Source organism: Hylobates moloch, unplaced genomic scaffold (genome assembly GCF_009828535.3).
Source record: "Hylobates moloch isolate HMO894 unplaced genomic scaffold, HMol_V3 SCAFFOLD_1, whole genome shotgun sequence".
Classification (NCBI taxonomy): Eukaryota; Metazoa; Chordata; class Mammalia; order Primates; family Hylobatidae; genus Hylobates; species Hylobates moloch.
Window position 1 is genome coordinate 230518355 of NW_026652276.1, and position 26100 is coordinate 230544454.

The following is a 26100-nucleotide window of genomic DNA, read 5'->3' on the forward strand; positions in this document are numbered from 1 at the left end:
GTTGTGCTTCAGGAAGAACATTGAACCCAGAAGGAAGAAGAAAGAGGCACGAAAAGAGTGAACAAAGATAGTGGTGAGCACATTGGTAAATCTAAACAGCATAGACTGTATAAAACAAAAACAGTTACTTCAAATGTCAGGAGAGAGTCTTAAAAGCAAGATGTAACTAAAAAGAACAATAATTACACACAAGACAGAAGGGGAACAATGTAATTAAACTCATATTCAAAAAGCTTTCTATCATTTGTGAGAAGATCAGAAGTAGTAATTAATATTAGATTCTGTTAAACCAAATACATGTGTAAAATTATAGAGTAACCCCTAAATGAATAAAAAAGGAAAGCATAACTTTCAAATCAGTAGATTCACGATTATGATAGAGATTGTCATATTGGATTCAGCAGCAACAATAAAATGTAGCTACATGCTTTTATATGACACACATCTGAAACATAAATATACACAAAGTTTGAAAGTAAAAGGACAGGAAAAGATATATCAAAGAAATACTTGCCAAAATAAAGTTAGTGTAGCTGCAGCAATATCAAACAAAATGGATTATAGACAAAGACTATTATTAGGGATAGTGTTACTTTCAATAATAAAATGAACAATTCTCCAGGAAAATACTACAATTCTAAATTTGTAAGCACATAGCCTCCAAACATATGAAGTGAAAATTCTCACAAATTCAGGGAGAAATTGACAAATGCACAAACTTGATATGAGATTTTAACACCTCTTTAGTAACTGATAGTTCCAAAGGCAAAAAGATGATAAACTATAGAAGGCATAAACAACATGATTGATAAGCTTGATTTTACAGCTCTAACTAGATCCTACACCAATATTAGAATATATGTACTCTTTTAGGCAAACATGGAATGTTTTCAAACATCTATTGCACACTTGGCCACAAAGCAGTCTCAGAAAATTCTAAAAAATCAGCATCACTTACTACATTCTCTGACTATAAGGCAAAACTCAAAAACAAAATAACTCATAAAAAGATTCGCATTTGGAAATTAAAAAGTACTTTTAAATAACCTCATGGATGGAAAAAGAAATAATAATGAAAATCAGAAAATATTTTAAAGTTGCAGCCATTTTCACATGGAGGACTGGCCAGCAGTTTGCCTTTAGATTCATTTGGGAAAAGTGCTGACTAGTTCACCAAAAGTCAATTCACAGAATGACCAGAGAGCCAAAAGCCAAATATGGTAAAAGCTAAACCACTGAATATCAATTTGCTAAACAACCAATCTGAATCACCGAAATTTCTTTTTTTTTTTTTTTTTTTTTTTTTGAGACAGGGTCTTGCTCTGTCACCCAGGCTGGAGTGCTTGTGGTGTGATCTTGGCTCACTGCAACCCCCCTCTGCCTCCTGGGCTCAAGAGATTCTCCCACCTCAGCCTTCCAAGTAGCTGGGACTACAGGGGTACACCACTGCACCTGGCTAATTTTTGCATTTTTTGTAGAGATGGGGTTTCACCATGTTGCCCAGGCTGGTTTGGAACTCCCAGGCCCAAGCAATTCGCCAGCCTTGGCCTCCCAAAGTGCTGGGATTACAGGTATGAGCCACCGTGCCTGGCCCCAGCCAAGGATTTTTTAAAGATGTGTTTCAGCTCCACTCCTGCCTTTGTCGGTGTCCAGAGCCATCCAATAAACCTGGTTCAGGACAGGTCTTCACAACTATTTTTTAACACACACACATGGGCTGAGGTAAATACAGGTCTACAGGGTCAAAGACGCAACTAAAATTTGGGGGATGGGGGTGCCAGGAAGTGTCTCCATAATTTAAATAATTGGCCATGCAGCAAATTTCATGTTGGTGAACTGCTTTTTAGTGACTGATGGTTCACAAACGGGGCAGGAAGCCTAGCCAGGAAGTGGAAGTTTGAGTCAAAGAAGTGCCAAGAATCTGCACATGTTAAAACAAAGGTGCATCTTACTTGGATAGAGATTTCTTTCTATAGGTGTTTAAGTTTAAGGCAGGGGTCCCCAGTCCCTGGGCTATGAACCAGTACCAGTCCTGGCCTGTTAGGAGCTGGGCAGTGCAGCAGGAGGTGAGCTGCAGGCAAGCCAGGGGAAACTTTATCTGTAGTTACAGCCACTCCCCCTTGCTCGCATTACCCCTGAACTCTGCCTCCTGTCAGATCAGCAGGTGCTGGATTCTCATAGGAGCCAGAACCCTGTTGTGAATGCGGGATCCAGGTTGCGGCCTCCTTAGGAGAATCTAATGCCTGGTGATCTGAGGTGGAACAGTTTCATCCCAAAACAACCCCCTCCCAGTCCATGCAAAAATTCCCTTCCACAAAACCAGGCCCTGGCCCAAAAGGCTGGGGACCCCTGGTTTAGGGGGTTTTAAAGTTTAGGGATCCCGGGCCGGAGGGTGGGCGGTGGAGAGGAGCTGGGAGCAGAAACACATTACTGTAAGGAGTCCGCCTCAACTCGGCACAGAGGTGGGACCCGGCCTAAAGCCCAGGCGGGGACTTACCCTGAGGGCTGTGGACTGTAGGGCTCTTGAGATAACAAGTTGGACTTTTAAGTTTTCCCTTTCCGCGAGGTGGGACCTTGTGATATCTTCAAATCCTTGTTCAGCAGGCTGCGCACACGCCGGTCCTATGTCTAACGTGTCTCGGGTATGACCGAGGGGGCTTTGCCCGAGTGGGCGCGCGCCTTTCCTCAGAGGCCGGGTTGAGGGGTTGTCGGCATCGTACCCGAGTTCTGGGAGGTGATCATGGCCGGCGCGGCTGCAAGGGCCAGCCCCGGGCGACTGGGCGAGGAATTCCCTTTCCTTCCCTCCAATATTGCCCAGGCAGAGCGCTCTCTGGGCCGCAAGGTCTGGACGGGGCTTCCAAACTCAGAGCAGAGTCTCCTCTGCGTGGGACCACAGCCTTCCCTTCCCCTCCAAGCTTCTGTCTGGCACAGCAGGCTTAGCCCCTCAGGCCCCCTTCCAGGAGCCTTCCATAAAAATGACGGGGTCCTTCTCCAGACAGGAAAACCAGGCTCGCTGCGCCTCGCCCGCACTCCCGGAGTGCTCTTGCCGCGCCCGCCCAGACCAGGCCTTCGAACTCGTGAAGCGCAGGGGGAGACAGAGGAGGGTGGGCCGCGCTTCCTTCCCGCATCACACGTTTATTTGAGGCCTACTATGTGCCAGGAACAACTGGGGTTACCACACCAGCAAACAGGCACGCAAAATGTGACACGAAGGTAGGTCATGGCTGCGGCGAGCGGGGGCGCGGGGGAAAGACGTGAGGACGCGCGGGGCCCTGGCAGTTGCTCTGGCCCACCCACGCCCGGCCGGACCCTCGACCCCTTCCACTCCGGGTCGGGTTTCCCCGACCGCGGCCTCTGGGAAAGACGGGTCCCTTTTCATCCCCACCATCAGCCCCTGGCACATGGGACGCGCTGAGTGGTGGCTGTGGGAATGAATGAGTGATGAGCGGCGCGTACCCGCGGGCTTGCACGCCCACAGCCTCCCGGCGGGTCTCGGCGCGCAACCTCTACTCGCAGCTGAAGGCGGGGACGAGGGGAGGGGGCGGGGACGAGGCAGGAGCCAGGTCCGCCCCGCCCCGCCCTGTCTCCGCCCCCCGCTTCCGAGCCGGCGCCGCGGCGCCTTCTGGGAAGTGTAGTCTGCGCCTGCGCCGGCGGGCCGGGCCGCCGAGGCCGGGGGCTCCGGGCGGAAACGGCACCACTCGCCAAGGGATGCGAAGCGCGCGGGGCGGGCTCAACGAGGCCGGGGGCGGGCCCGGGCGCGCCCAACCCCGCCCCTCCCCCGCGGCCCAGGCCCCCGGCCCCGCCTCCTCCTGCGCAGACCTGGGCCGCCGCCGACGAGGGTCGCGTGCGCCCGCGCCAGGGGCCGCGCCGGAAACCGAGGAGTGGCGGGGAGGCTGAGCCCGGGGATGGCGCGCCAGGTAAGGCAGGCGGACGCGCGGACCCCTCGGCGCAGTGCGGCCCCGAAGGCGGCAGGGCGAGAAAGAGCTGGGACCCCCCCCCCCCCGCAACTTCGGGATCGGCTGGGCGAGGCGGGGCAGGCCTGATGCTTGGGGGTTCGTGCCGGGAAGTTCAGGTCCTCGGACAACCTCTCTCCAGCTCTCCGCCCCCGGTACCCACGGCCCAGTCTCCACCTGGGGAAAATCCCTTGGCGTGGCTTGTTTCATTACAAGTTATCCTGGTAGAGTGGACATGAAGGCCTCGGAGGGAGTGAGTGAATCTCATACTTCTATTCTTGGTGGAATCCTGGATCCCGGGGCTGGGGACGTGGAAATGGGGAGAAACAGAAGATAGAACAAACCCCAAGTTTTGTCTTGGGAAGCCTGCAGGTAAGGCGTTTAGATCTGAGAACTGGAGGGAGAGCCCCAGGCTGTGACAGCCTGGGCGCCGTTTGGGCTAGGTTGTGTGTGGGCTGTGACGATGCCAGGAAACTCTGGTGCCGATATCAGCGAGGTATCAGGTATCTGGTGCTGATACCAGCAACTGCTCCACGTCCTTCTGGATGGGCACCTGGAGCCAGTTCTGCAACCGTGGTGGCTCCTGAGCTTTGGCCAGTCTGAGGCAGCCATGGATGGGGGGCAGCGTGTGACTGGGCAGAGCAGACACTGTGCCAGGCCCTTGGTGTCATTAGTGCCCCCAAGCATTTGGGGAGAAGGGAGAGGCCAGGCAAATTGGATGTTGTTGGGCAGGGACAGTCAAGTGTCCTTTTCAGGTCCAGCTGCACAGTTAAGTAGCCCAGGGACACCCTGGCTCAGACATGCCCATGGCCCCATCCTAAGGCCTCCTCATACCACAATTTCCTGTTCTGTAAAGTGAGGAGTTTGGGCCACTGACCTTTCAGATCTGATGAGGGGAATATCCTCACACCATGTAGCTTCCTGGAGAAGGTGGCCAGGAGTGACCTTGGGGAGTGGTAGGTCACAGTCAGGTGGAGAGGAGCGGGGAGGGTTCCCAGAAGCCCAGGGGGATGTGAGCACAGCCTCCAGATTGAGAGGCCCTGTGTCAGGGTCTGATCTGGGAGCCCGAGCCTGAGGCCCACTGGGAGAGCAGGTCTAGGTTGGGAAGGACCGTGAGAGAGGGGCAGGTCCAGCAGGCACTGAAGCTGCAGTTTTTGTGCTGGGCTAGTGACACGGTGGAAGGGTGATGTTAGGAGGACCAGTGTGCAGCTATGAGCTAGGAGGCTGCCCGGTTACAACAGTCCTGGGTCAGCCCAGAAAGCTTTTCTCCACTGGTTGGGGGAAGGAGGTGAAGTGGGGCCCGAGGAGGAAGGCCGGTGGTATGTGGGCACAGCCAGCCAGTGGTGGCCTTCCTCCTCCCGAAGATGAGTGTTGTAGCCCAGGTGTTTGCACACTCATACTTGCTCACTCCCTCACACACAAAACCCTCACTCTTTGCTGTTTCTGGGGAGAGGGATGCCACTGGCAGAAGCGCCTACCCTGGCCACAGTCAGTTCCCATTCTCATTTTGTAAGAATTTTGTCACAAAACAGTTTGTCTTGAGGCTGAGATGGTGAGAGGCCTGGAAAGCATCTCTTACAGATTCCTGGAAGAGCTGGGATATATTTAGCCTGGAGCGAGAGAGACATCGGTGGTCAGGAGCAGTATGTGGAAGAGCTTAGCTGGCGGGCTCAGACCTGCAAGTGGGCATTAGGCAGACAGGTCTGGCTGCAGTATTACTAATCATAGTACTTAATAGTGCCCGCATTTGTTCTAGGCACTATTCCTGTATTTGGTTTGTCTTCACAATATCTCTGTGAGGTAGGTTGTTATGATCCCAGTATTATAGATGAGTTCACTGAGGCCCAAATGGGTTAGGTTTGGCTGAGGTCTCATAACTAGTATGAAACAAGAGAGGGATTGGAATTCTGGCAGCCTGGCTCCTGAGGCTAAGCCCCAGCCACCGTGCTCTGCCCTGGTCTCTGGGTCCGGAACCTCTTAATGGCCACATCAGGTCAGCAGTGGTACCAGTGGAACCAACATAGCTGGTATCATGTTCTTACCTAGAGCTCAGACCTGCCTTGCCAGCTCTGTGTTGAGCCATCAGAATGTCATGTGGGAACCCTCTGCCTGGCATGAACCAAAATTCCAGACTCCCAGAAGGAAAGCAGGGGTGTGGCACACACCACGTTGTTTGCTCAATCTAGGCACCTTCAGCCACTCCCATCATTTAGGGAATGGTGGGAAGCCCCCTGACACCTAAATACCTGGAAGCCAGCCCGAGCCCTCCTGGCAAGCAGGCCTTCCTAAGGACAGCAGTCTAGGGCCGCTCTGCACGCTCGTCTGCATAGACCCTGATGTTGACTACATTTTCTCTGTTCTAAGATGCTAGGAAGAAATGTAAATAACTCTTTGAGAGAAGTTTTGGAGGGTGTCTGAGACTGTTCCTGAGAGGGAGTGACTATACCTGGGCCAGAGCCACAGAGGTTTGCTGAGGGAGAGTCTGCACATCGCGGCAGGAGACAAAGGCTGCGGCGTCTCACTGCCCATGGGCCTCTGGGCCTCCGGGCCTCAGGCAGGCAGTCACGGGAGGGGCTGCCCCTTGCCAGGGTTGTAGATGCAGCCTGGCCAGAGGGGAGCACTGGTAGGTGTGACTGCATGGGACAAGTTATCAACTGTTCAGGGAGAACAGGCAGAGAGCCCGGCAGTAAGTGGACAACAAGGCTGCCGGTTAGTGGCAGGGACGGTTTTTTGTTTTTCTTGAAACAGGCTGGAGTACAATGTTGTGACCTTGGCACACTGCAAATTCTGCCTCCCAGGTTCTCCTGCCTCGGCCTCCCAAGTAGCTGGGGTTACAGACACCCACCACCACACCTGGCTAATTTTTGTATTTTATTAGAGATGGGGTTTCACCATGTTGGCCAGGCTGGTCTTGAACTCCTGACCTCAGGTGATCCACCCACCTGGGCCTCCCAAAGTGCTGGGATTACAGGTGTGAGCCATCACACCCAGCCTGGGACAGTTTTTAGAATCACTGACTTGGGTGGGTGCAGTGGCTCACGCCTGTAATCCCAGCACTTTGGGAGACCAGTGTGGGAGGACCACTTGAGCCCAAGAGTTCAAGACCAGCCTGGGCAACATAGTAAGATCCTATCTTTATTAATTAATTAATTAATTAAAATAACTGCCCTGAGCAGATGAAACAAGCGGTGAATTGTCTTTGCTTTATTAGGAGCGTGTTCGTTTTCTTTAATAATTCGTTCTTACAAATAAATAGTTTAACATTCATTTCTCAACAGGAAGGACCCTTCCCATAATTTACCTTCTGTTTGCTTAATTTGCACAGTTAATTTTTGCCATAATTTTAAATTCAAGCCTATTGATGCTGATCATTTTCTAGTGTCTGATGGCCACTTTAAAGTCCACTGAAGGACTTTTTTTTTTTTTTGAGGCGGAGTCTCACCATATTGCCCAGACTGGAGTGCAATGGCACGATCTTGGCTCACTGCAACCTCTGCCTCCCGGGGCCAAGCAATTCTCCTGCCTCAGCCTCCTGAGTAGCTGGGATTACAGGCGCCCGCCACCACACCCAACTAATTTTTGCATTTTTAGTAGAGACAAGGTTTCATCATATTGGCCAGGCTGGTCTCGAACTCCTGACCTCAGGTGATCTGCCTGCCTCGGCCTCCCAAAGTGCTGGGATTACAGGTGTGAGCCACCGCACCCAGCCAGAGGATTATTTTTTAAAGAATCATAGACAAAAATGTTCGTGTTATTTTAAAAAGCCACAGGGTAGGAGGAGATGAGTACAGAGAATAGGAGATAGGAGTACAGAGTGTAAAGGAGCCTGGTGACCCAAAGCTTCCAAGGGCAACCCCAGGTTTCTTCTGAGCACTTCTCTAAACCCAGCACACAAACTAGGTGGACAACAAGAATGTATTTTCTCACAGCCCTGCAGACGTGAAGCCCTGCGTCGCAGTGTGGGCAGGGCCACACTCCCTCTGAAGGCTCTGGGCCAGGATCCTTCTTGCCTCTTGTGGTTTCTGGTGGCCCTGGGCATTCCTTGGCTTGTGGCTGCATCACTCTAGTCTCTGCCTGTCTTCACACAGCATTCTTCTTGTGTGTCTGTCTCTGTGTCTCTTCTGATAAGGACATGAGTCATACTGGACTAAGGGACCCCCCCTACTTAGGAGTATGACCTCATCTTAAGTAATTCCATCTGCAGGGACTCTGTTTCTAAATAAGGTCCTACTTACAGGCATGGGGGTTAGGACTTCAGCGTGTCCCTGCAGAGACACAGCTCACCCCCAGCACTGTCTCCTGAGGGGATTCCTGCATGTCAGACCCTAGCTATTATCCTGGAGTGTGTGCCTGGAGGCCCAGGTGGGGTCACCAAGTGCAGGGACAGCTAGGCTGTCCCCTCTGGGATGGAACAACCAACCCCCCCGGAGACTGTGCCTGCAGGTGTCCATCACCTTCAAGGACTTGGCTGTGCGGTTCTCGGAGGAGGAGTGGCGGCTCCTGGAGGAGGGCCAGAGGGAGTTCTACCGAGACGTGATGCGGGAGAACTACGAGACGCTGGTCTCTGTGGGTAAGGACGGGAGGCAGCAGCACGTGTGGCAGGAGCCTGGTGGGCGGTGGAAGGGAGGCCGGAGTCCCTGGGACCTGGCAGCCTTAGTCTTTCCACCTGAGAAATGAACACGGGGATCGTTCACGCTGCTGCTGTTCTATGTCCCGGGACTGGGTTCTAGGTACAATTTGGTGGGGGTATGCCGTGGCCTCTGAGGTTCCATCCACTCTGCGGTTCTTTGAGTTTAAGTGGTCACGTGAACGTGCACAGACCTGCAGGGGCCTGGGCTGCTATGCAACTGTGTGCGAAGCAGAGGCCACTCCATTCCCAGGGCCACAGTTCCCTCTTCTTTCCCAGGGACAGCTGAGCTGCTCCCCCTCTCTGCTTTCCTGTCACCCTCAGACCCTGGAAGAGCTGTCGGGGGAGGGAGCCACGCTGATGAGGGGCAGGAGCCTGCTGGTTGTGGAGGTCCCCAGGGTAAGTTATCTGTCAGACTTTGGGTGTCTCCTCCCACTCATCGGTCCTCAGCCCCGGGCAATGCGTGACCTCAGCCTGCTTAGTCCAGCCTCTCACCTCCCTGCCTCCCCTACTGCAACCTCCCGAGCTTTCACCCCTCATCCCTCTGGGCTGGGAGCCTGTTATGCAGAGAAGCACTCAGAGAAAGCCTGGGGTCACCCTGGAGAGTACCTCCTGCCTCAGGTCCCCCACCCGCCACCACCCTGAAGCCTTATCACAGCCACCCCTGCAGAACCTGCCCCAGCTCCCAAAAGTCCTGCCACAAGGCTTACATCCCAAGACCTCAGATGGTGGACGTGCTCCACCGGCCCAGATTGGGCAAGGCCGGGCATTTAGGGGGTGCCAAGAAAGACAGAGGGCCCAGATGGTGGGAGAAGTGTGGCAGCAGCCCGCCTGGGCATTCCCCTGGGAGGCAGGGAGATGAATGAGTAACGCGGAACAGAAGAGCCCTGTTACCCAGGCCCCGCCCCCATGCCCTGGCTGTCCCTTGGCCAGAGTGCCCGGCCTGAGCCCAAGTCCTCTATATCTCATGGGACATGGTGTCTCCTCTGGCTGCTGCTCTTGTGGCTGGGAGGATTACGCAAGGTGCTGGGTGTGAAAACACACACATAGGTTTGGGTGCTGAGCAGCCGCAGGGGTGCAGGGGGTCACTGTGGCCTCTCTGTAGGGGGACAGCCCCGGCACAGCCTGCACCTCACCGCCCTGGTGCAGCTGGTGAAGGAGATCCCAGAGTTCTTGTTTGGAGAAGTCAAGGGCACTATGGACAGCCCCGAGAGCGAGAGCCGGGAAGCCAGCCTGGACGGAGAGAGAGCGAGCCCCGAGGGTAAGTCAGACAGTGGGGCAGCGCACGCAGCCTCCTCTGCACTCCCCATGATGAAGCGCAAGTCCACGGCACTGCACCGCATGTGGGCTCACAGGCACAGGCCGGGAGGCAGAGTCACCTGCTGTTCCTCATGGCTAGGCTGTGTGCCGCCCTATGAGCGCGTGGCCATAGCTGGCGAGAGGGCAGCTCTGACTTTTGCATGGTGGTTTCTGTGTGGCTTTGTCACCGTCCGCCCACCGTGGCCCCATTCAGAGCCCAGTGATGACGACACATAGGTGGCTGACATCCTGATCATTGTTAGCAGCACATGGCAAGGGAAGGACCCAGAATGTGACAGTGTGACAATGTTAGGGGCGTCTTACCAGCAGTTGTCTTCTCCCTCTTTCCCGACAGCAGCTGTGGCAAGAGAGCTCTGCCCTCTCCGAGGCCTGCTCAGCTGCCTTCCAGACGGCCCTGCCGGCCGGCCCCACCTGGCCACCACGCCCACCGACAGCTCGTGCTCCAGTGGCCCAACTGGTGATGGGGTCCAGGGAAGTCCTCTCCCCATCAGTGAGTCTGACACAGCAGGGACAGGGAGAACCAGCATTTCAAGATCCCTGACTCTGGCATCCGGGGACCTGGACCCTGTGCCCTCTTCATTTTTTTCTAGGACACAGTTCCCTTGTTGCTCTATTCTTTTGTTAGCAAAGTACCCCAGGGAGCAGGACAATATATTTAGCCTCTGGTGTAAACACGAAAGAGGAGGCATGATGCTCAGCCCCTGGGGAGCCTCCCATCCCGCCCCGATCACTGAGCACTTTGTACACAGAAAGCCTCCAGCAGTTTCTAACATGCAGGCCCATGGCCAGCAACATTGACCTACCTATGTGCACTGGTCTGATCCTTAGACAATCTCATCACGGCAACCCTAACTGCAGAGCAGGTCAAGGGGAGCTCCTAGGATTTCTTTGGGGTCTCATTTTATTTTTGAAACTTCTCACAAATTTTGCATTTTCTGTTTTTATAAAAAAACAATTCAAATTTATATGGAATAAAATTGGCACTCCCAAAAAACATACCCCATTTAGCTGTGGTTTCATCTGGTGTTCAGGGGTCATCGGGCACACTTGCTCTGGGGTTCTGTGTGCCCTGTGTGTGTGTGCCCTGGTTCAAGAAGCGTGAGTGTGAGATTGTGGCCTACATGTCGAGGCTGCCAGCATCACTTGCTGAGCCAAATTCCAAGGCTGGGCTCAGGGGGAAGGGTCTAGGGGTGTTCACAGTGAACCAACAGTCTTGCTGTTTCCAGTTAAACCAGAAACAGTAAAGGCCCTCAGCCCTCCTCGAACAGGGACTTGGGTGGCTGGAGAGGGCTGTCCTCTATGGGAACCAGATCTGGGGTGATTTTTCAGAGTCTGGAGCTGGGGCTAGAAAGCCCCTCTTGTCTTCTCCTGCAACAGAAACTGCCGACAAACCATGGCCTACAAGGAAGGAAGGCCCAGGAGCCCCAGGAGCCCTGGGCGGGGAGCCCAGCTGTCCCACCCATAGCCCCGGCAGGAGGAAGAGCCACAGAGGACAGGAGAGTGGGACCTCGGAGGCCGGTGAGAGGCGGGCTTTCCTCAGTGGGGTGGCGATGGGGAAGTGTGTTTAGTTCACACAAGGAGGTCATGCTGCTCCCCATCCTGGGCCTGGTGGCAGCTCCACCAGGCAGGCCTTGTCTGCGTTCTCACGGGCGGGAATCTCAGCCATCCGGAAACCTGAATGTCTGCCGAAGCGCTCCTGGTGTCCCATCAGGACTGCACTGACCCCAGCCCACCTTGCATGTGCCACAGGAATTTCTCCTGGGAACAGCCCCTTGCAAGGCCTCATCAACTGTCTGAAGGAAATCCTCGTGCCTGGGCCCCAGCACCCCGAGACATCCCCAAGCTTCCTGCCGCCTCTCCCCAGCCTGGGCATGTCCAGGCTAACCAGAGCAGACCTGGGGCCTGGGAGCCCACCCTGGGCAGGTGAGTCCTGGGGCCTCAGGCTGAGGTCTCTGAAGCTTGGTTTGCATTTCAGCAGCGATTCCTCCTGCTCCAAACTGCCTCCCTTAGGGATCGTTACCAGCTTGGCCACTGCCGTGTTGCCAGTGTCACCTTTCTGGAGCCAGGTGGCTCTCTTAAGGGCAGCGTTTGGTCAGCTGGGAAAAGGAAACTCGGAAGCAGGCTTTGCCCTGGTTTCTTCATGTCCCTTCCTCCTCCCGACCTGGGACCCGAGGGGAAGAGCTGCAGAGCTCATATGTCACTTTGCATTGATGCCAGGCATGATGCATGGGGTGGGCTTGGGCTCTGGACAGCATGGTGGAGGGGCCAGGGCACGGGTCTTGGAGTCAGACCCTGAGAGGCTCCTGACACCTTGAGCCTAGGCTCTTCCCACTCACAGGGCCGCAGTGAGCTTAGCTGCAGTAATGTACTTATTGTACAACTCCATTTTCCTCAAATGTAAGTTCTGTTCAGGACCCACAGAACTGTCTTAAACAGTGACCCTGACAGCCCACTTCCTTCAATTTGTCCTCAGAGTGATGCCACATGTCTGCCTGCAGGGCGACTTCCATGCCTTCCCTCTTTGCCCTGTCGAGTTCTGGCAGGTGTGTGGACCCAGGCACTGGGAAGACTCAGCAAGCCACTGGAAGATCCTCATCTTCAGAGTTGGCCCCACGCCCTTCTGACTTGTCCCCTGTTTGTTGTTTGTCGTGAAGGCTGAGGACACTGAGCTCGAGGTGAAAACATGTTCCTTTTTCCTCTAGTGAAGACCGAGGCGGTTTCGGGGGATTGTCCCCTCCAGGGTCTGCTAAACTGTCTGAAGGAGCTCCCCGAGGCCCAGGACAGGCATCCCAGTCCCTCAGGAGTGGGGAATCAACGGCTACAGGAGAATCCAGGGGCCTGGAAAAGGGGTTCTGGAGGTAAAGGCTTCTTGCTGGGCTGGGAGGGCCCCCAGACGTCCTCCATTACCCTGCCCCAGGCAGGGCTGTAGGTGGCCCCCACCATAAACACTCAGGCCCCCACATTGGCCTGTCGGGAAGAGGAGCCAGATGCGGGGGATCCCCACTGTGTAAGTGGAGCGAGCTGTGTGGGAGGGGCTCGGTCAACACTTGATAATTCTCAGGCTGGCTCTTAGAGGAGGAGCTGGATGTTCTGAAAGGAAAGTGGGGAGGGAGCGAGATCAAGAAATAGAGGATGGAGCTCTAGCCCAGCACACACGCAGCTCCTCATTGTGATTTGGGGTCCTGTGTGTTTGGGTCAGGTTGGTATAACTGAGATTTGGGGTTTCTGCCATGTGTGTGAGAGCTGGGTACCCCAAATCCTAATTATACCCACCCAGCCCACACATGGGTTCGTGTTTCCGTGCATGTCACCTCAGCTCGTTAGCTTCTCAGAACAAAGCCCTGAGCAGCTGGGTTGAGTCAGGTGTGCTGGCCATGGAGAAAGACATGATTGGTGCTGTCTGGGGAGGGCTGACTTCATACCTTGGAGGCACCCCAAGGGGCCATGGTAGGGGAGGAGGCGTGTGACTCAGCTCTCTGCTGGTGATTGCAAGTGACAGCAGTCTGAGCTGGTGACTGCTGTGGAGGCACAGGGGCTTTGGAAGCCCCTCCTAACCCTATAAAGGCCTCAAGGGATTCTCAGGGTGAGTCCAGGCCTGAATGTTGGGCTTCCCAATGGCCTCCTCCCGCAGGGCCTGGACACCTGCTGACCCCTCCTCCCCGTCCTGGTCTTGGAGCTGGCGGTCTGCTCTCTGTGAAGATGGAGAACAGCTGGGTCCAGAGCCCCCTAGGACCCGCATCCTGTCAGCCTGGCAGGCAGCCCCTCAGCCCCTCAGCCACTGGAGACACCAGAGGGGCCCCCCAACCCAGCTGGGGCCCTGAGGCTCAAGGTGAGGCCTGAGGTTGGCTGCTCCGGTAGTCTTCCCCATGGGCTTGTCAGTCCCTGGCAAGGTTCCACCAACCCCAGGGAAGCAGCTCTCAGCAGGGAGCTGCCCCCTGGCCTTCCTTCCCAAGCAGTGAATCCCTTCATCCACGGCCTCCTCAGCCCAGGCCTTTGTCCAAGCCCCTGCTGCCTCGGGGCCTTCGTTTTGCAGTGATTCCTGGCCCCGGAAGCTACCCCTGCTGATATGTGGCCCTCCTCACTCTTCTCCTATCTTCATGCCTTCCAGGGAGCAGGGTGGGGGGCGAGAGCCGATCAGTCCCCCACAGAAGGGTTTCCTGCCTGGCAGGTGCCAGAGCCTGGTGCAGGACTCGTCACCCCTGCAGAAAGCACGTCGGGTAGAGCCAGCCAGGGGTCTAATGGGCAAGGCTGGAATGTGTGGGAGATGGTAACAGGGTGCTCTCTCCTGTTCCAGCTGCCAGTGCCTCAGGCTCACCGCTAGAAGCCCTAGAAGCCTGTCTGAAGGGCATTCCTCCAAGTGGGTCGTCACCTTCCCAGCTGCCAGCCACTTCTTGTTCCCAGAACCCCCAGCCAGGAGACTCTGGGTCTCAGAGGCCTGAACTGCAGCCCCACAGATCACACAGTGAAGGTAGATCGTGGCCATGGGCACGCGGTGGCCTGTCCCTGAGCACGGCAGTGGAGGCAGATGCTGAGGACTGTTGGGTCATTGTGTTCCCCGGCCTCCTGAGGCACAGGCCCGCTCTCCCAGGCTGCCTTTCATACTCTCCCCCAAACATCTGCCCGCATGTGCTGAAAGCCAGTGCAGATCTTCCTGCCCTACTTCCTTCTCTCAGAACTCTCTCCAGTCACGAGACTCACTGTGGGGTTTCTGTGGGTCACGTGCTGTGGGAATTTAATCAGTGCCGCAGGGAAACCCTAGTGGAAGATACTTTGGGGCAGGGTCTTCTGGTGCCCGTGCACCCCATGGCCCAGGGGTCTCTTCTCCAGTGAGCCTCCTGGTGACCACAACTGTGCTGTTCCCTACAGAAGCGACCAGAGAGCCTGTTCTGCCTCTGGGTCTGCAGGGCTGTGTGAGAGATGGCCCCACCCGGCCCCTGGCCCCCCGAGGAACCCCCACCAGCTTCTCCTCATCCAGCAGCACCGACTGGGACCTGGATTTTGGGAGTCCTGTGGGGAGCCAGAAGCAGCATCCTGGAAAAGGTGAGCTGGGCCAGACCAAGGCTGGAGTTCCTCCTGGGAGAGGACTTGAGGCCCCTTGCCCAGTCCCTCTGGCTTGACTGGGTCAGACCCCCATTCCCATGCTGGGAGCAGAGCCAGGGATACTGAGGCAAGAGCAGATGCGGGACTTATCTTGGGTGGGCTGTGGGAGCCTAGGGTGGAGAGGGGGCTCCGTTTTAGGGACTTGTCTCAGAAGGGACAGGACAATGTCTAAGATTTCTTTTAAAATCTTTTTGGGCTGGGCACAGTGGCTCATGCCTATACTCCCAGCACTTCGGGAGGCTGAGGCAGGAAGATCGGTTGAGGCCAGGAGTTTGAGACCAGCCTGGGCAACATAATAAGACACCGTCTATACAGAAATTTTTTTTTTTTTTTTGAGACGAGTCTAACTCCTGTTGCCTAGGCTGGAGTGCAGTGGCACCATCTCGGCTCATGGCAACCTCCACCTCCCGGGTTCAAGCGATTCTCCTGCCACAGTCTCCCGAGTAGCTGGGATTATAGGTGCCCGCCACCACGCCCAGCTAATCTTTGTATTTTTAGTAGAGAAGAAGTTTCACCATGTTGGCCAGGCTGGTCTTGAACTCCTGACCTCAGGCAATCCGCCCGCCTCAGCCTCCCAAAGTGCTGGGATTATGGGTATGAGCCACTGTGCCCAGCCTGTACAGAAGATTTAAAAAATTATCTGGGGGGAATGGCACCTGTAGTCTGTAGTCCAGCTACTCAGGAGGCTGAGGCAGGGGATCACTTGAGCCCCAGCATTTGAGGCTGCAGTGAGCTATGTTCATACCACTGCACTCCAGCGTGGGTGACAGAGTGAGACCCCCATCTCAAAAATAAATACGTAAAATTGCCTTTTTGCATTGAATTCCTTACCCCAGCCACAAAGAATTGCCTGTAATATCAAACTGACCTCCAACTTAGGAAAACATACAGTGAGGTTCATGTCAGAAACACTTGGGCATGTGCTTGGTGACCTGTGCCTCCCCCAGTCACTCCAGTCGAGTTGCTCCTGCGGACTTGGGGATCTTGCAGGACTCCAGCATCCCCTCTTGGCCTTTTTATTTCCCCCACCTGGTTAATCCGAGTCCTCTTGGTCTGTGTTGTCCTGCTGACACCAGTCCCTCCGTGCTCACCTGTGTCCTGACTGCCAGTGTAAATACAGGCCTCTCACAGCAGCCACAGCTCTGGCCAGGCCTGTGGGCCTGTAGAACAGGCCTGGGGCCTGCCAGTGTCCACAGCAGCCTGAATTCCCAAGCCCCACTATGGGTTAGCCCCTTGGGTGTGGGACTTTTCCCCTAAAGTGCAACTGACTTCATAGGTAATATGATCACATAGCTTTCTTCAAAAGCTATAAAAGGTTATGTGGGAAAAATGAAGCCTTCAGCACTCCAGCCCCTCCTGCCACTGCTGTGAGTTCACTCCCCTCCTCCCCCTCACACAGGACAGCATCTATACATGCCCCCTGCAGGCTGCCTTTGTTGTCAGCATTTGTCTTTGACCCCTTTCTATACTTTTCATATTCCTTGGCCACTAGCACCAGTTTCTTCTTTCGGACAGCAGCGTGGTATTCGGTAGCATGCTTCATGTGTCCTGCCTGGGTAGACTTTGTTTACTAAGTAACCCAAACTGCAGGATATTTCACACTGCCTGTCAGAAGCTTCCAGCCAACTCCCGGCTCCCTCTGTTGCCCTAGAACTCAGCGAACGTGCTGTGGAGAAAATGCATGTGGGGGTCCTCTGGTTTCCAGCCCTTCCTGGTCTGGAAGGGCTGGTCCCTGCCCTTCCAGCCCGTGGACATTCAGAAGTTCTGAGGGTTGCCCTCCCGCCCTGTGCCCGGGCCCAGAATCGTCAGCAAATGCTTTCGGGAAAGAGAGTGGCAGCACTGTCCGCTTTATTAGGAAGGGCTGTCCTCACTCTAGAGTTTCAGTGCATCTAGTTCCTGTTACTTGCACAGCTGTCACTGGAAATAGGATGTTTGCAGTGTATTTAGTTCTTTCCTAGTTGAAGTTGCATGCATATTGGCCTGCCATGGCCGAGGCCAGGGGGCCTGTGTTGTTCCCCTGCTGTGAGTGGTGAAGGAAGTCTTAGCACATTCTATCTGTGGGGCCATCCCCTGTGCTGGGGACACAGGATGTGTCATCCCTCACGGTGGTGGCAGCTGGGTGTGCTGAGGAGGACTAGAACCCACACCTGTGGCCAACGCCCTCATGACAGCCGCAGGCCAGGCTTCTGTGTGGGTGGCCAGGACAGGCCAAGCTTCTTCCACGGCAGCCAAAGCAGGGCCGCCCCAGAGCCAGGAGTGATACGTACAGTGCTCTGTGCCCAGCACCCCTGTGACCCCCCTTCCCTGGACACAGCAGAAGACGGGGGGCTTCTGCAGTTGGCAGAGATTGAGCTACAGCCTCCTTCATGTGTGAATCTTTGATCTTCACAGGAAGCCCAGCAGGAAGCTCCCCGCTGCAGGGTCTGGAGAACTGTCTCAAGGAGATACGTGTGCCTGCGCTGCAGCCTGCCTGGCCCTGCTCCTCAGCAGCAGACAAGGGACCGAGGAGAGCGGAGCCCAGGAACTGGACAGCAGACAAGGAAGGTAATAGTGGCTGCCGGGGCCCTGGGTATAGACAGGGCTGCTCTGAGGATGCCCTGAGCGCTGCACCTGTGGGCTCAGATCTGCTCCTGAGCCAACATGGTGCTCTGGAAACAGGCCTGGGCAGAGCCTTGTTGGAGGCCAGAAAGCCAGATAGTCTGTTCAGCACACACGTGTAGACCTGCTGGCATCTGAGTGACGGGGACACCTCAGTGCCACTGTCTGCGGCTCCACCATCCCGGCTGGAGCTGGCTCCTTGTGGCTGGGTGTCCTTGTCCTGGCCGTGCCAGCCCCACGAGCCTTGGTATCTGGGCACCAGTCTCCAAGCCCAGGGGTCCACGCAGCTGGGTCTGGGAATAGAGAGGTTTTGGAGGGTTCGGGCGCTCCCTGGAACATGGCAGCTGGGTGTTTCCCACACCTGACGCTGGTGTGCCTGAGAGCCCAGCAATGGCAGAAACTGTTCCCTGTACCTTCTTCTGTGGCAGCACGAGGCCCCGTGGGGCTGACAGGCCTTCTGATTTCTCATTAAAACAGGACTGAGGGCCGAGGCCTGCGTGTCAGCCCGTCTCGGGCAGGGTAGGGGAGAAGTGCCCACCCGGAGCCTCCGTCTGGTCAGCCCACAGGTGTTCACCTCCAGCTGCATCCCCACCTGCCACCAGCGGGGGCTGAAAGACCCTGGGGCCACCAGGCCAGGAGTGTGGAGGTGGCTCCCAGAGGGTGAGCTGGCACCTGCCCTCGGTACTGACAGCCACGCTTTAGTTAAAGTGTTTGACAAGGAAATAGACTTCCCCTCTCTGTCCCTCTGTTTCTTCCCCATCTCTCATCCTTTCCCCAGAGGACAGAAGCTGGCGCCAAACAGAAACTGAGGTTCGCTAAACAAGAAGATAAAGTGTCACAAAGTGCTGACAAGGAGTGGGGTCGGGAAGACCATTGTTTGTGTCTGTCCATTGGGTTTCTCCAGTGGAGAAGCTTCTTGGGGGGGCTCCCGCTGTCCGCTGCTGCTGCTTGGTTTAACTTCCAGCAGAATTCCTTCCTAGATCTGCCGCAGGGCCTGGTGGGATGCCTTTGCTGAATAAATGTGGTTTTGCTGACCCTCCCATCAGACGAGGATGGGCCCTAACTGAGCCCCACCCTTGGGCTGCTGGCCCCTGTGAGATACTGGGGTGCAGGGATGGCACCTGCCTGGTGGCAGAGGCCGCCTGGCCTGTGAGTCCTAGGCCTGGCTAGAACCTGACTGCTAATGGCTTCCAAGGACTGGAGATTTCCAGAAAGTTCTCCAGCAGACTTTCCAAAGCTGCTGGGGTTCTGGCCAGGCTCTGGCTTCACTTTTGTCCTCTTTATCTGGCAAGAGAGGCAGCCATTTAGGGTCCCCTAGAACTCATGCTGAGTGTGGGCTCAGCTGAAAAGGGGACCGGTTTTGTGTGCCCAGACACTAAGGCAGAGGCCTGGCTCTCTTCAGGCTGATGACAGAGCACTCTCTGGTCCCCTGCCCAGGGTCTGCCCCCAAGCCCTCCCCGCTGCACTGCCTGGAGAGCGCCCTGAGGGGGATCTTGCCTGTACGGCCCTTGCACTTTGCCTGCGTGGCAGGCCCCAGCCCCAACCCCAGCCCCGGCTCCAGCTCAAGCTTCAGCGGCTCTGAAGGAGAAGACCCGAGGCCGGAGCCCGAGCTCTGGAGGCAGCTCCCCCAGGGTGAGCCTGTGCAGAGAGGGTGGATAGCGGGGTGTGTGCCAGGGTGCCAGTCACCACTCTGATGCCAGCTTTGTTTGTGACATTAGAGAGGGACCGCCTTCCCAGCTGTAAGCCTCCTGTCCCTCTGTCACCATGTCCTGGTGGGACCCCTGCTGGTAGCAGTGGCAGCAGCCCTGGTGAAGACCGCAGGAGAACAGAGCCCAGGTACTGCAGCGGCCTCGGTGCAGGTGAGCCTGGGGTCTCCTGAGGGGGCGCCCATGCGTCCCCCAGAGGACCAGGAGTCCAGACTGGATCCTCTGAGTCCTGCCTATCGCTTTGCCTGGCTCTTGCCAGGGAGTCCTGCACATTGGCCGTGCTTTAGTTCCCTGTAAGGTGAGCTGTGTCTGAGAAGGAGGGCGGGGCTGCTGGGGGTGCTGGTGAGCAGCTGCAGGGAGGTCTGGGCCACTGGCTTGATGCCGTGTACACGGTGTTTGCACTTGCTAATATATACGCGTGCATGCAGACAGATAGGGATGTATTTATACAGTAATAGGGTATGCTTTTAAAAGTTGGCAATCAATAACAAAAGTCTCCAAAGTGAGATTTCCCCAGCTGGGGGGACTTCTTGGAGAGTGTCCCATTAGGAAAGCTAGAAATGCTGCCTATTGCCCCAGGCCACCTTGCTTCTCAATCTCACTGTGACCCCACTGTTTGCTCCTAGCAGGAAAAGCAGATGGGACAGGAGACAGGTCCCAGTTGCCTGGGAGAAAAGAGAGTTTAGAGAGTACCTGCTGGCCTGGCCCCCTCAGGAGTGCTGGAGGACGAGGACGAGGACGAGGAGGGAGAAGCAGTGGTAGAGGATGGGGAGAAGGAGGAAGAGGCCAGAAGTGGTCAGGGGAGGGAGCTCTCCCCAACTCCTGCAGCTGGCTCCATTTACAGGCATTGGCCCTGGTCTGTGTAGACCCGGGCTGTATCACATTCTTCACTCCCCAGTGGGCCTAGCGGAAAATGGCAGAGTGGGCCGGGTGTGGACCACAGGATGCCCCAGCACGCCCTTGGAAGTCTCACTGGGGCAGGACCCGCAGATGAGAGTCCTTTTTCCCAGCTGCCTCCCCAGCCGCCTCCTGCTGCCAGAGCCCCCTGCATACAGGGCAGGAAAACCACACACGCACCGCAGCAGGCCCTTCCACCAGAATTAGTCTCCCTCATGGTTCAAGTTTCCGTCTTCTATCTCATTTAATCATTGTTTAAAAGTTGAGAGTTCGATATTGTTTTAGGGTATGTCAGAATGGCTCTGGCCAAACGATCGTCTCCCTGCCCCAAGGTCTCTGTGCTGTTTCTATAGGTACAGCTGGGGATCCCTGCCCTGTTTCTCGGCTGGAGAAAAGGCCCAGGGTTAGTGAAGCATCCAGAGGCCTGGAGCTTGGACATGCAAGACCCAGAGTTGCAGGTGAACTGGTGGCTTCCCCCATTCCCTCTGCACAGGCGAGGACCCAGAGCCCCAGCTTGGGGGAAAACAGCCTTCCAGGGTCATTGTTTGGGTGATGGGTAGGAAGTCTCACCTGTAAGCCACTTCAGGTTGCATATTTCCTTTCAGTGTTTTATTACAGAAGCAGTTGGGATTTTCATAAAAGCAGACACACCTTTTAGAGGTGGAAATTGAGAAGTGAAGAATCAAAGTTTGGGGCTTGAGGGGACTTTAGAGAATAGGTGAGGAAACTGAGGCCAGGATGACCTGGCCATGGTCATTGTGAGAGAGTTGGCTCCGTGTCACACACCTGCCCCTATGGACTCATGGTGGAGACATGCAGGGGGCCTGGCACCTAGTGCCCTGGGTCACTTGGGGACAGCCCCACACCAGGAACTTTCAGTGTGGCCTGTGGCAGGTTCCCTTACTGGCTCAGGGTGTTGGCTTCTGTCCAGGCGCCACTGCTTTGCTGAGAGCTCTGAGCTGCCTGGGGCCACTGAGCCTTGCCTGTCCTCTGTAGAAGTCCTGGCTGGGGTTTCCAGGCCGAGATTCTTGTTGATGAACTTGACCAAACAGCAGTTGGGTCCTTTAGCTACTCCAGTCTTCACTTTTTCCTCAGTTTAAAACCCTGGAGGTGCTGAAAAGAGAAGGGCAGAGCCACAGCTTGGGGCCCAGAGAAACAGGGAAGAAACCATCTCTGCGCCCAGCCTGGGGCTGAACAGGTTAGGAATGGCAGGTGCCTGGCCAAGCCTTTCCTGTGGTTTGCCCAGGGTTGGGACCAGTTCCAAGGGAATTTAGGGCAAAGGATTAAGTGATCTTTTTTTTAAAAAAAAAAAAAAAAAAAGCTTATGACTCCTATGAATCTGTAACTTCTGAATAGGGAGAGTAAAAGCAGAAGGGGGTGGGAACCCTTGTGGTTTGCCTGTAACGAAGAGCACTGAGTTCTGGAGTGGCCCCAGGGTCACCCCACAAAAAATGTGCAGAAGGCCCTTGGCTTGCCTGGCCCTCCTGGCCCATCTCCTGGTGCCCCCACGGCCTTGGCCTCATGCTCTCTCGGGGGCTCGGGACCCTTCTCACTGCCTCCTAGGGCAGGGTGCCATTTGGTCTCATCAACAACACAAAGACCCACCGATTCCTAGAAGGTGGGAAGACCGCAGTTTAGGAAAGCCTGGTTACCATGGAAACCCAACCTGTGGTTGATCCTGCCTATCAGTTTGGGCAACAGCCAGGAGACGTAGCCAGTTTTCATGCCATAAGCATTGGCATCTGCGTTCTCAGGCCTCACCCACCTTCCTTCCTTTCTGGAAGCCGGGCCTTGGAGGAAGCAGAGTACTGAGCGCCCTTGGTTCATGGGACCTCTGGGGAGAGAAAGGTCCTTACAAACCAGGAACTTTGACCGGTCCTTGCTCTGGTTTTAGCCAAGACCCATGAGAGGCTGCTCCCCCAGGACCCGCCTGAGCCGCCCAGCGAGTCTCCCCCTCCGGAGCTGCCCCCTCCGGAAGCTGTGCCTCCTGTGTTGCCAGCCTCCTCCCTGCAGCCGCCGTGCCACTGTGGGAAGCCCCTGCAGCAGGAGCTGCACAGCCTCGGTGCTGCCCTCGCGGAGAAGCTGGATCGGCTCGCCACGGCGCTGGCAGGCCTGGCTCAGGAAGTGGCCACCATGAGGACCCAGGTGAATCGGCTGGGGAGGCGCCCCCAAGGCCCTGGGCCAATGGGCCAAGCTTCCTGGATGTGGACCCTCCCACGGGGACCTCGCTGGGCTCATGGCCCTGCTCACAGACACCTGCCCTACTGGAGGCAGAAGGGACCCACGAGGCCTAAACCAAAGATCCTGCGTGGCCAGGGAGAAAGCTGCAGGGCTGGTGACCTACAAGGACTCCCCAGAGGGACCGCTCGCCGGGCACGTCCGCTGCCTCCAGACGCTCCCCCGGCAGAACCTCCTGGGCTCCACTGCAGCTCTTCCCAGCAGCTGCTGTCCTCTACACCCAGCTGCCATGCTGCACCGCCTGCACACCCCCTCCTCGCACATACCGGAGGCCACCAGAGCCCCCTTCCCCCTTTGGTGCCTGCTGCCTTACCCCTGCAGGGAGCCTCTCCTCCTGCAGCCCGTGCAGATGCAGACGTGCCGACCTCAGGAGTGGCACCAGACGGGATCCCAGACCAGCCCAAGGAGCCGAGCAGCCTGCTGGGAGGAGTGCAGAGGGCCCTCCAGGAAGAACTGTGGGGTGGGGAGCACAGGGACCCGAGATGGGGGGCGCATTGATGGCATTCCTCTTCTCCACATCTGCTCATTCTTGCCGAGGGTGCAGTGGTGGCGTGGAAGCCCTGTCACCCCACCCCAGGCCACCCTCTCCCAGGGGAACCATCTCCCTTACTGTTGCTGGGAGCCTCGCCCTTTGTCCCAACTGGGTAGAGCCCTCAGGTGCTGTTTGCTCAGGAGGCTGCTGTGGGGGTGCCTTCCTCAGCCTCTGGTCCTCTTGGCTCAGATTCAGTCAAATGTTGCTTCCCTCTCCTGTCTTTCCCACTGGAGCCGCCCAAGCTTGTAGGTGGGTGGTGTGCACAGGCCACATGTGCCCCACATATGCAGGGGGTGCCCCACACAGCTAGAGCGGCCAGGAGAGCACCTCCTAACCATCAGCCGTTCCTGATCTCGGGAGCTGTGAAGGGCTGGGCTCTTGCCTTCCTGGAGTAAGTATTGGCACAGATTTCATTTGTGAGAACTCGGCCCTTTGGTCTAAGCTGGACTTACCTCTGTGGATTCTGAAATTAAAGAAGTGAGTTGCTAAGGAAGGCCCTGACTCCTATAGAAGGGAGCTCCATGTGGGCCCACGCTGGGGCGGGGCTGGTTGTGCCAGCAGCACGCTGCCTTGTCTCCCAGACATCCTCGAGAACATTCTAGAGTGTGCCAGGAAGGGTGGGGCAATTCCCACAGGACTCCCGGGGCACACTCTGAGTCCCCTGGGGCTGCCGCACAGAGGAACCCTGACTGGGCAGCTTCAACAGCAGCACTTACTGTCTCTGTCCTGGAGGCCGGAAGTCTACAATCCAGGTGTCAGGGTCAGTTCCTTCTTTGGGCTGGGAGGGAGGATCGGTCCCGGGCCTGTCCCCTTGGCCTGTAGATGGCTGTCTTCCTGTTCAGATGGTGTTTTCTACACAGCTGTCTCCACATTTCCCCTTCATATCAGGGCAGCAGTTGTATGGGGTTATGACCCACCCTAATGAGTTCATTTTAACCTGATTACCTCTCTAAATACCCCTTCTCCGAGTGAGGTCACATTTGGAGGTGCTGGAGGTTAGGCCTTCACCATACACATTTGGGGAGGGGCACAGTTCAGCCTGTAACACACCGAAGGGGCTGGGCCAGTCTTCTTGGTTTTATCTTGGGAAAAGGCATGACCAGGTATCACTAGCCCACTTCTGTCCTGGTTACCGGAATGTGCCTGCTCCCAGCCCACTCAGCTGGCGCTTGGCAATGCGTTGGAACCAGCCTGTCTGTCATTCCCTTGCATCATCTTCCAAAGAGGCAGAGTGCAACCTCTGTGCCCCCAAATCCCTTATTTGACCTGAGGTGGCTTCAGGACCTGTGTGTGCACCTGTTGCCTGGCAGGGCCAGCCTGGTGTGGGCTGGCACACTTGGTCCTGTCCTCAGGTCCCTGAGGAGCCTGGGACACCAGCACTGTGGCCTGGGGCAGTGCTGGCTGCCCACCATGACTACAGGAGCAGTGCCTTGTGGCTGCAGTGCCCAGTGTGTCCCTCAAGTCAGGGTCACTGGGGACACACTTGGAGCCTAAGTGCCCCGCAGCTGAGCTTGGGAGCTGAAGCCCTTGCTCTTTGCCACCCTGTGGAAGCAGCAGGGCAAGGACACCTATCAGAGGGAAGTGCTTGCAACAGACTGAACATCACAAAGGGATGGGAAGATGCTTTCAGGACTAGAGTGAGCCCAGAGGTGACTGTCTGGAAACAGATCCTAAGATCGTACAAGTAGGATTTTTGTTGAAATACGGAGGCTCTTCACTCACAGCCATGCTTGCACACAGTCAGGAAGGGAAAGGCTCTAGGTTGCTCCTGCCTGAGGAGCTGTCCGTGTGGTAATAAGCAGGGAGCAGTGCCGGGCACGTTTCAGAGCCATGGCGAGGGGTGGGACACAGTTTCACGGGGGTTGAGAAGCGAAACTGCCCCTGCCCTGACTGGCTGTGAGGAGAGGACTCTTGCCCACCCCTGCTGCAGCTGGCCCAGTCCCATCCTGCCTGCCTGCCTGTCCTCCCATTCTCCTTTCCCTTCTAAGCAGGGGTCACTGGGCTGTCGGCTCAATGGGAGGGGGCCGCCTTACACTTCCATGTGGCACATTAAGGTGGTTTTGCTTTGCTGGCTTCTGAAACAGCCACCACGCAAACCCTAGTTGGCAGGCACAAATGAACAAATGAGCATGGTGGCTGTAAGTGACTGTCACAGTTAGGCAGCCTTCAGCCAGCAGAGCTGGGAAGAGAGCTCGAGCCCTCACCAGTGCCGCCAGCACTCACCCTGGGCACAGGTGCCCCCTCCCGGCCTTTGCCTGCTGGGACAGACGAGAGTATTCAAGACTGAGCCTGGTCTAGGTGGTCCAGACCCAGTTGGACCATATAATTAAGTTTAAAATTGTTTTAAGAATGTGGATTGTAAGTAATAAGTGGTAAGAAGTTCCATGGTCTGCAGCTGCATTCTTCCTGCAGAGGCAGGTCGCTAGGTCTAGGTCTCCAGGACCTGTCCACAGTCACTGAAACGCGTTCTAGAATCGATGATGTAGTGGAAGATCTAGATGCAGTTTAGGTCTTTGGCACTGTGCCCATCTCCTTTAAGAACTGTACAGTGGGGCTTGGAAGAGGAAATGTGGTCCCTTTGATGGGAGAAACTGAAGGACCTTTTTGAACTCAAAGGAGCTCCAGGGTTTGGGGTTGGGGGCAGAGAAGGCTCCAGGCTGCTCATTCCATCCTGGGTGAGCCGAACGCGTCCTGGCTGACCTGAGTGCGACCTTCCCAGTCTGCCAGCCAGAGTGCCCCAGGAGGCAGGAACATGTGAAGGTTCTGCTTCAAACTATGAATGAATGGGCTCCTCGTGCCCCTATTATTTTCTGGCCACCCCTGGGGGTCCTGATGGAAGAGAGGCTGGCCTGCGGGGTGCAAGAACCATGATTCACTGCTCCCCCCTGAAGGTGCTTGGTCAAGAGCACCAGGCATACTGTTAACCTTTGTGTGGGTTTGTGTTTTGGATGTGGCTCCTATATGCAACCTATGGATTTTATCTCATAAACCATCTTGACAGACTTTGCTCTTCACTGGGAGCCCTTAATCCATTTAAATGTAATTGGCTGATTTATTTAGGCTTTAACAGACTTTCTTACTTTGTGCTTTTTGTTTGTCCCACCTCTTCCGAGGGGCTTTCTCTTCCCT

At 55.8% G+C, this 26100-nt stretch overlaps 1 protein-coding gene and 1 long non-coding RNA gene across 19 annotated transcripts in view; one reads left to right on the top strand and one right to left on the bottom strand.

Annotated features, from left to right (window-relative positions):
• LOC131381204 (uncharacterized) overlaps window positions 1-3406 on the bottom strand; it is an 83758-nt gene extending 80352 nt beyond the window's left edge. For both annotated transcript variants that reach the window (XR_009209775.1, XR_009209771.1), the window contains exon 1: window positions 2498-3406. This is a non-coding gene — a long non-coding RNA (uncharacterized LOC131381204). The remainder of the gene's footprint in view (window positions 1-2497) is intronic.
• Window positions 3407-3659: 253 nt separating this feature from the next.
• On the top strand, window positions 3660-25186 carry KRBA1 (KRAB-A domain containing 1). Of its 17 annotated transcripts, none has more exons than XM_058427811.1 (17): window positions 3660-3917; window positions 8384-8523; window positions 8860-8979; window positions 9686-9841; window positions 10235-10390; window positions 11230-11418; window positions 11650-11823; window positions 12603-12758; window positions 13532-13729; window positions 14195-14368; window positions 14767-14940; window positions 17392-17544; window positions 18076-18258; window positions 19036-19230; window positions 19317-19457; window positions 20555-20659; window positions 22096-25186. In XM_058427811.1, the coding sequence occupies exons 2-17, from the start codon at window positions 8490-8492 to the stop codon at window positions 22935-22937; spliced, it is 3150 nt and encodes a 1049-aa protein (XP_058283794.1). In that variant the 5' UTR covers window positions 3660-3917; window positions 8384-8489; the 3' UTR covers window positions 22938-25186. The 17 variants fall into 17 exon arrangements, with proteins under 17 accessions (XP_058283794.1, XP_032617997.1, XP_058283799.1 ...); XM_032762106.2 differs by having other exon boundaries at window positions 11278-11418; XM_058427816.1 differs by having other exon boundaries at window positions 10238-10390; window positions 11278-11418.
• The last annotated feature ends 914 nt before the right edge of the window (window positions 25187-26100 follow it).

Excerpts from the sequence above, each read along its gene's own strand:
- KRBA1 (XM_058427778.1), top strand. Across the intron at positions 13,730-14,194 it reads CTGGGGCCCTGAGGCTCAAG|CTGCCAGTGCCTCAGGCTCA; the intron begins GTGAGGCCTGAG and ends CTCCTGTTCCAG. Across the intron at positions 17,545-18,075 it reads CTGGACAGCAGACAAGGAAG|GACTGAGGGCCGAGGCCTGC; the intron begins GTAATAGTGGCT and ends TCATTAAAACAG.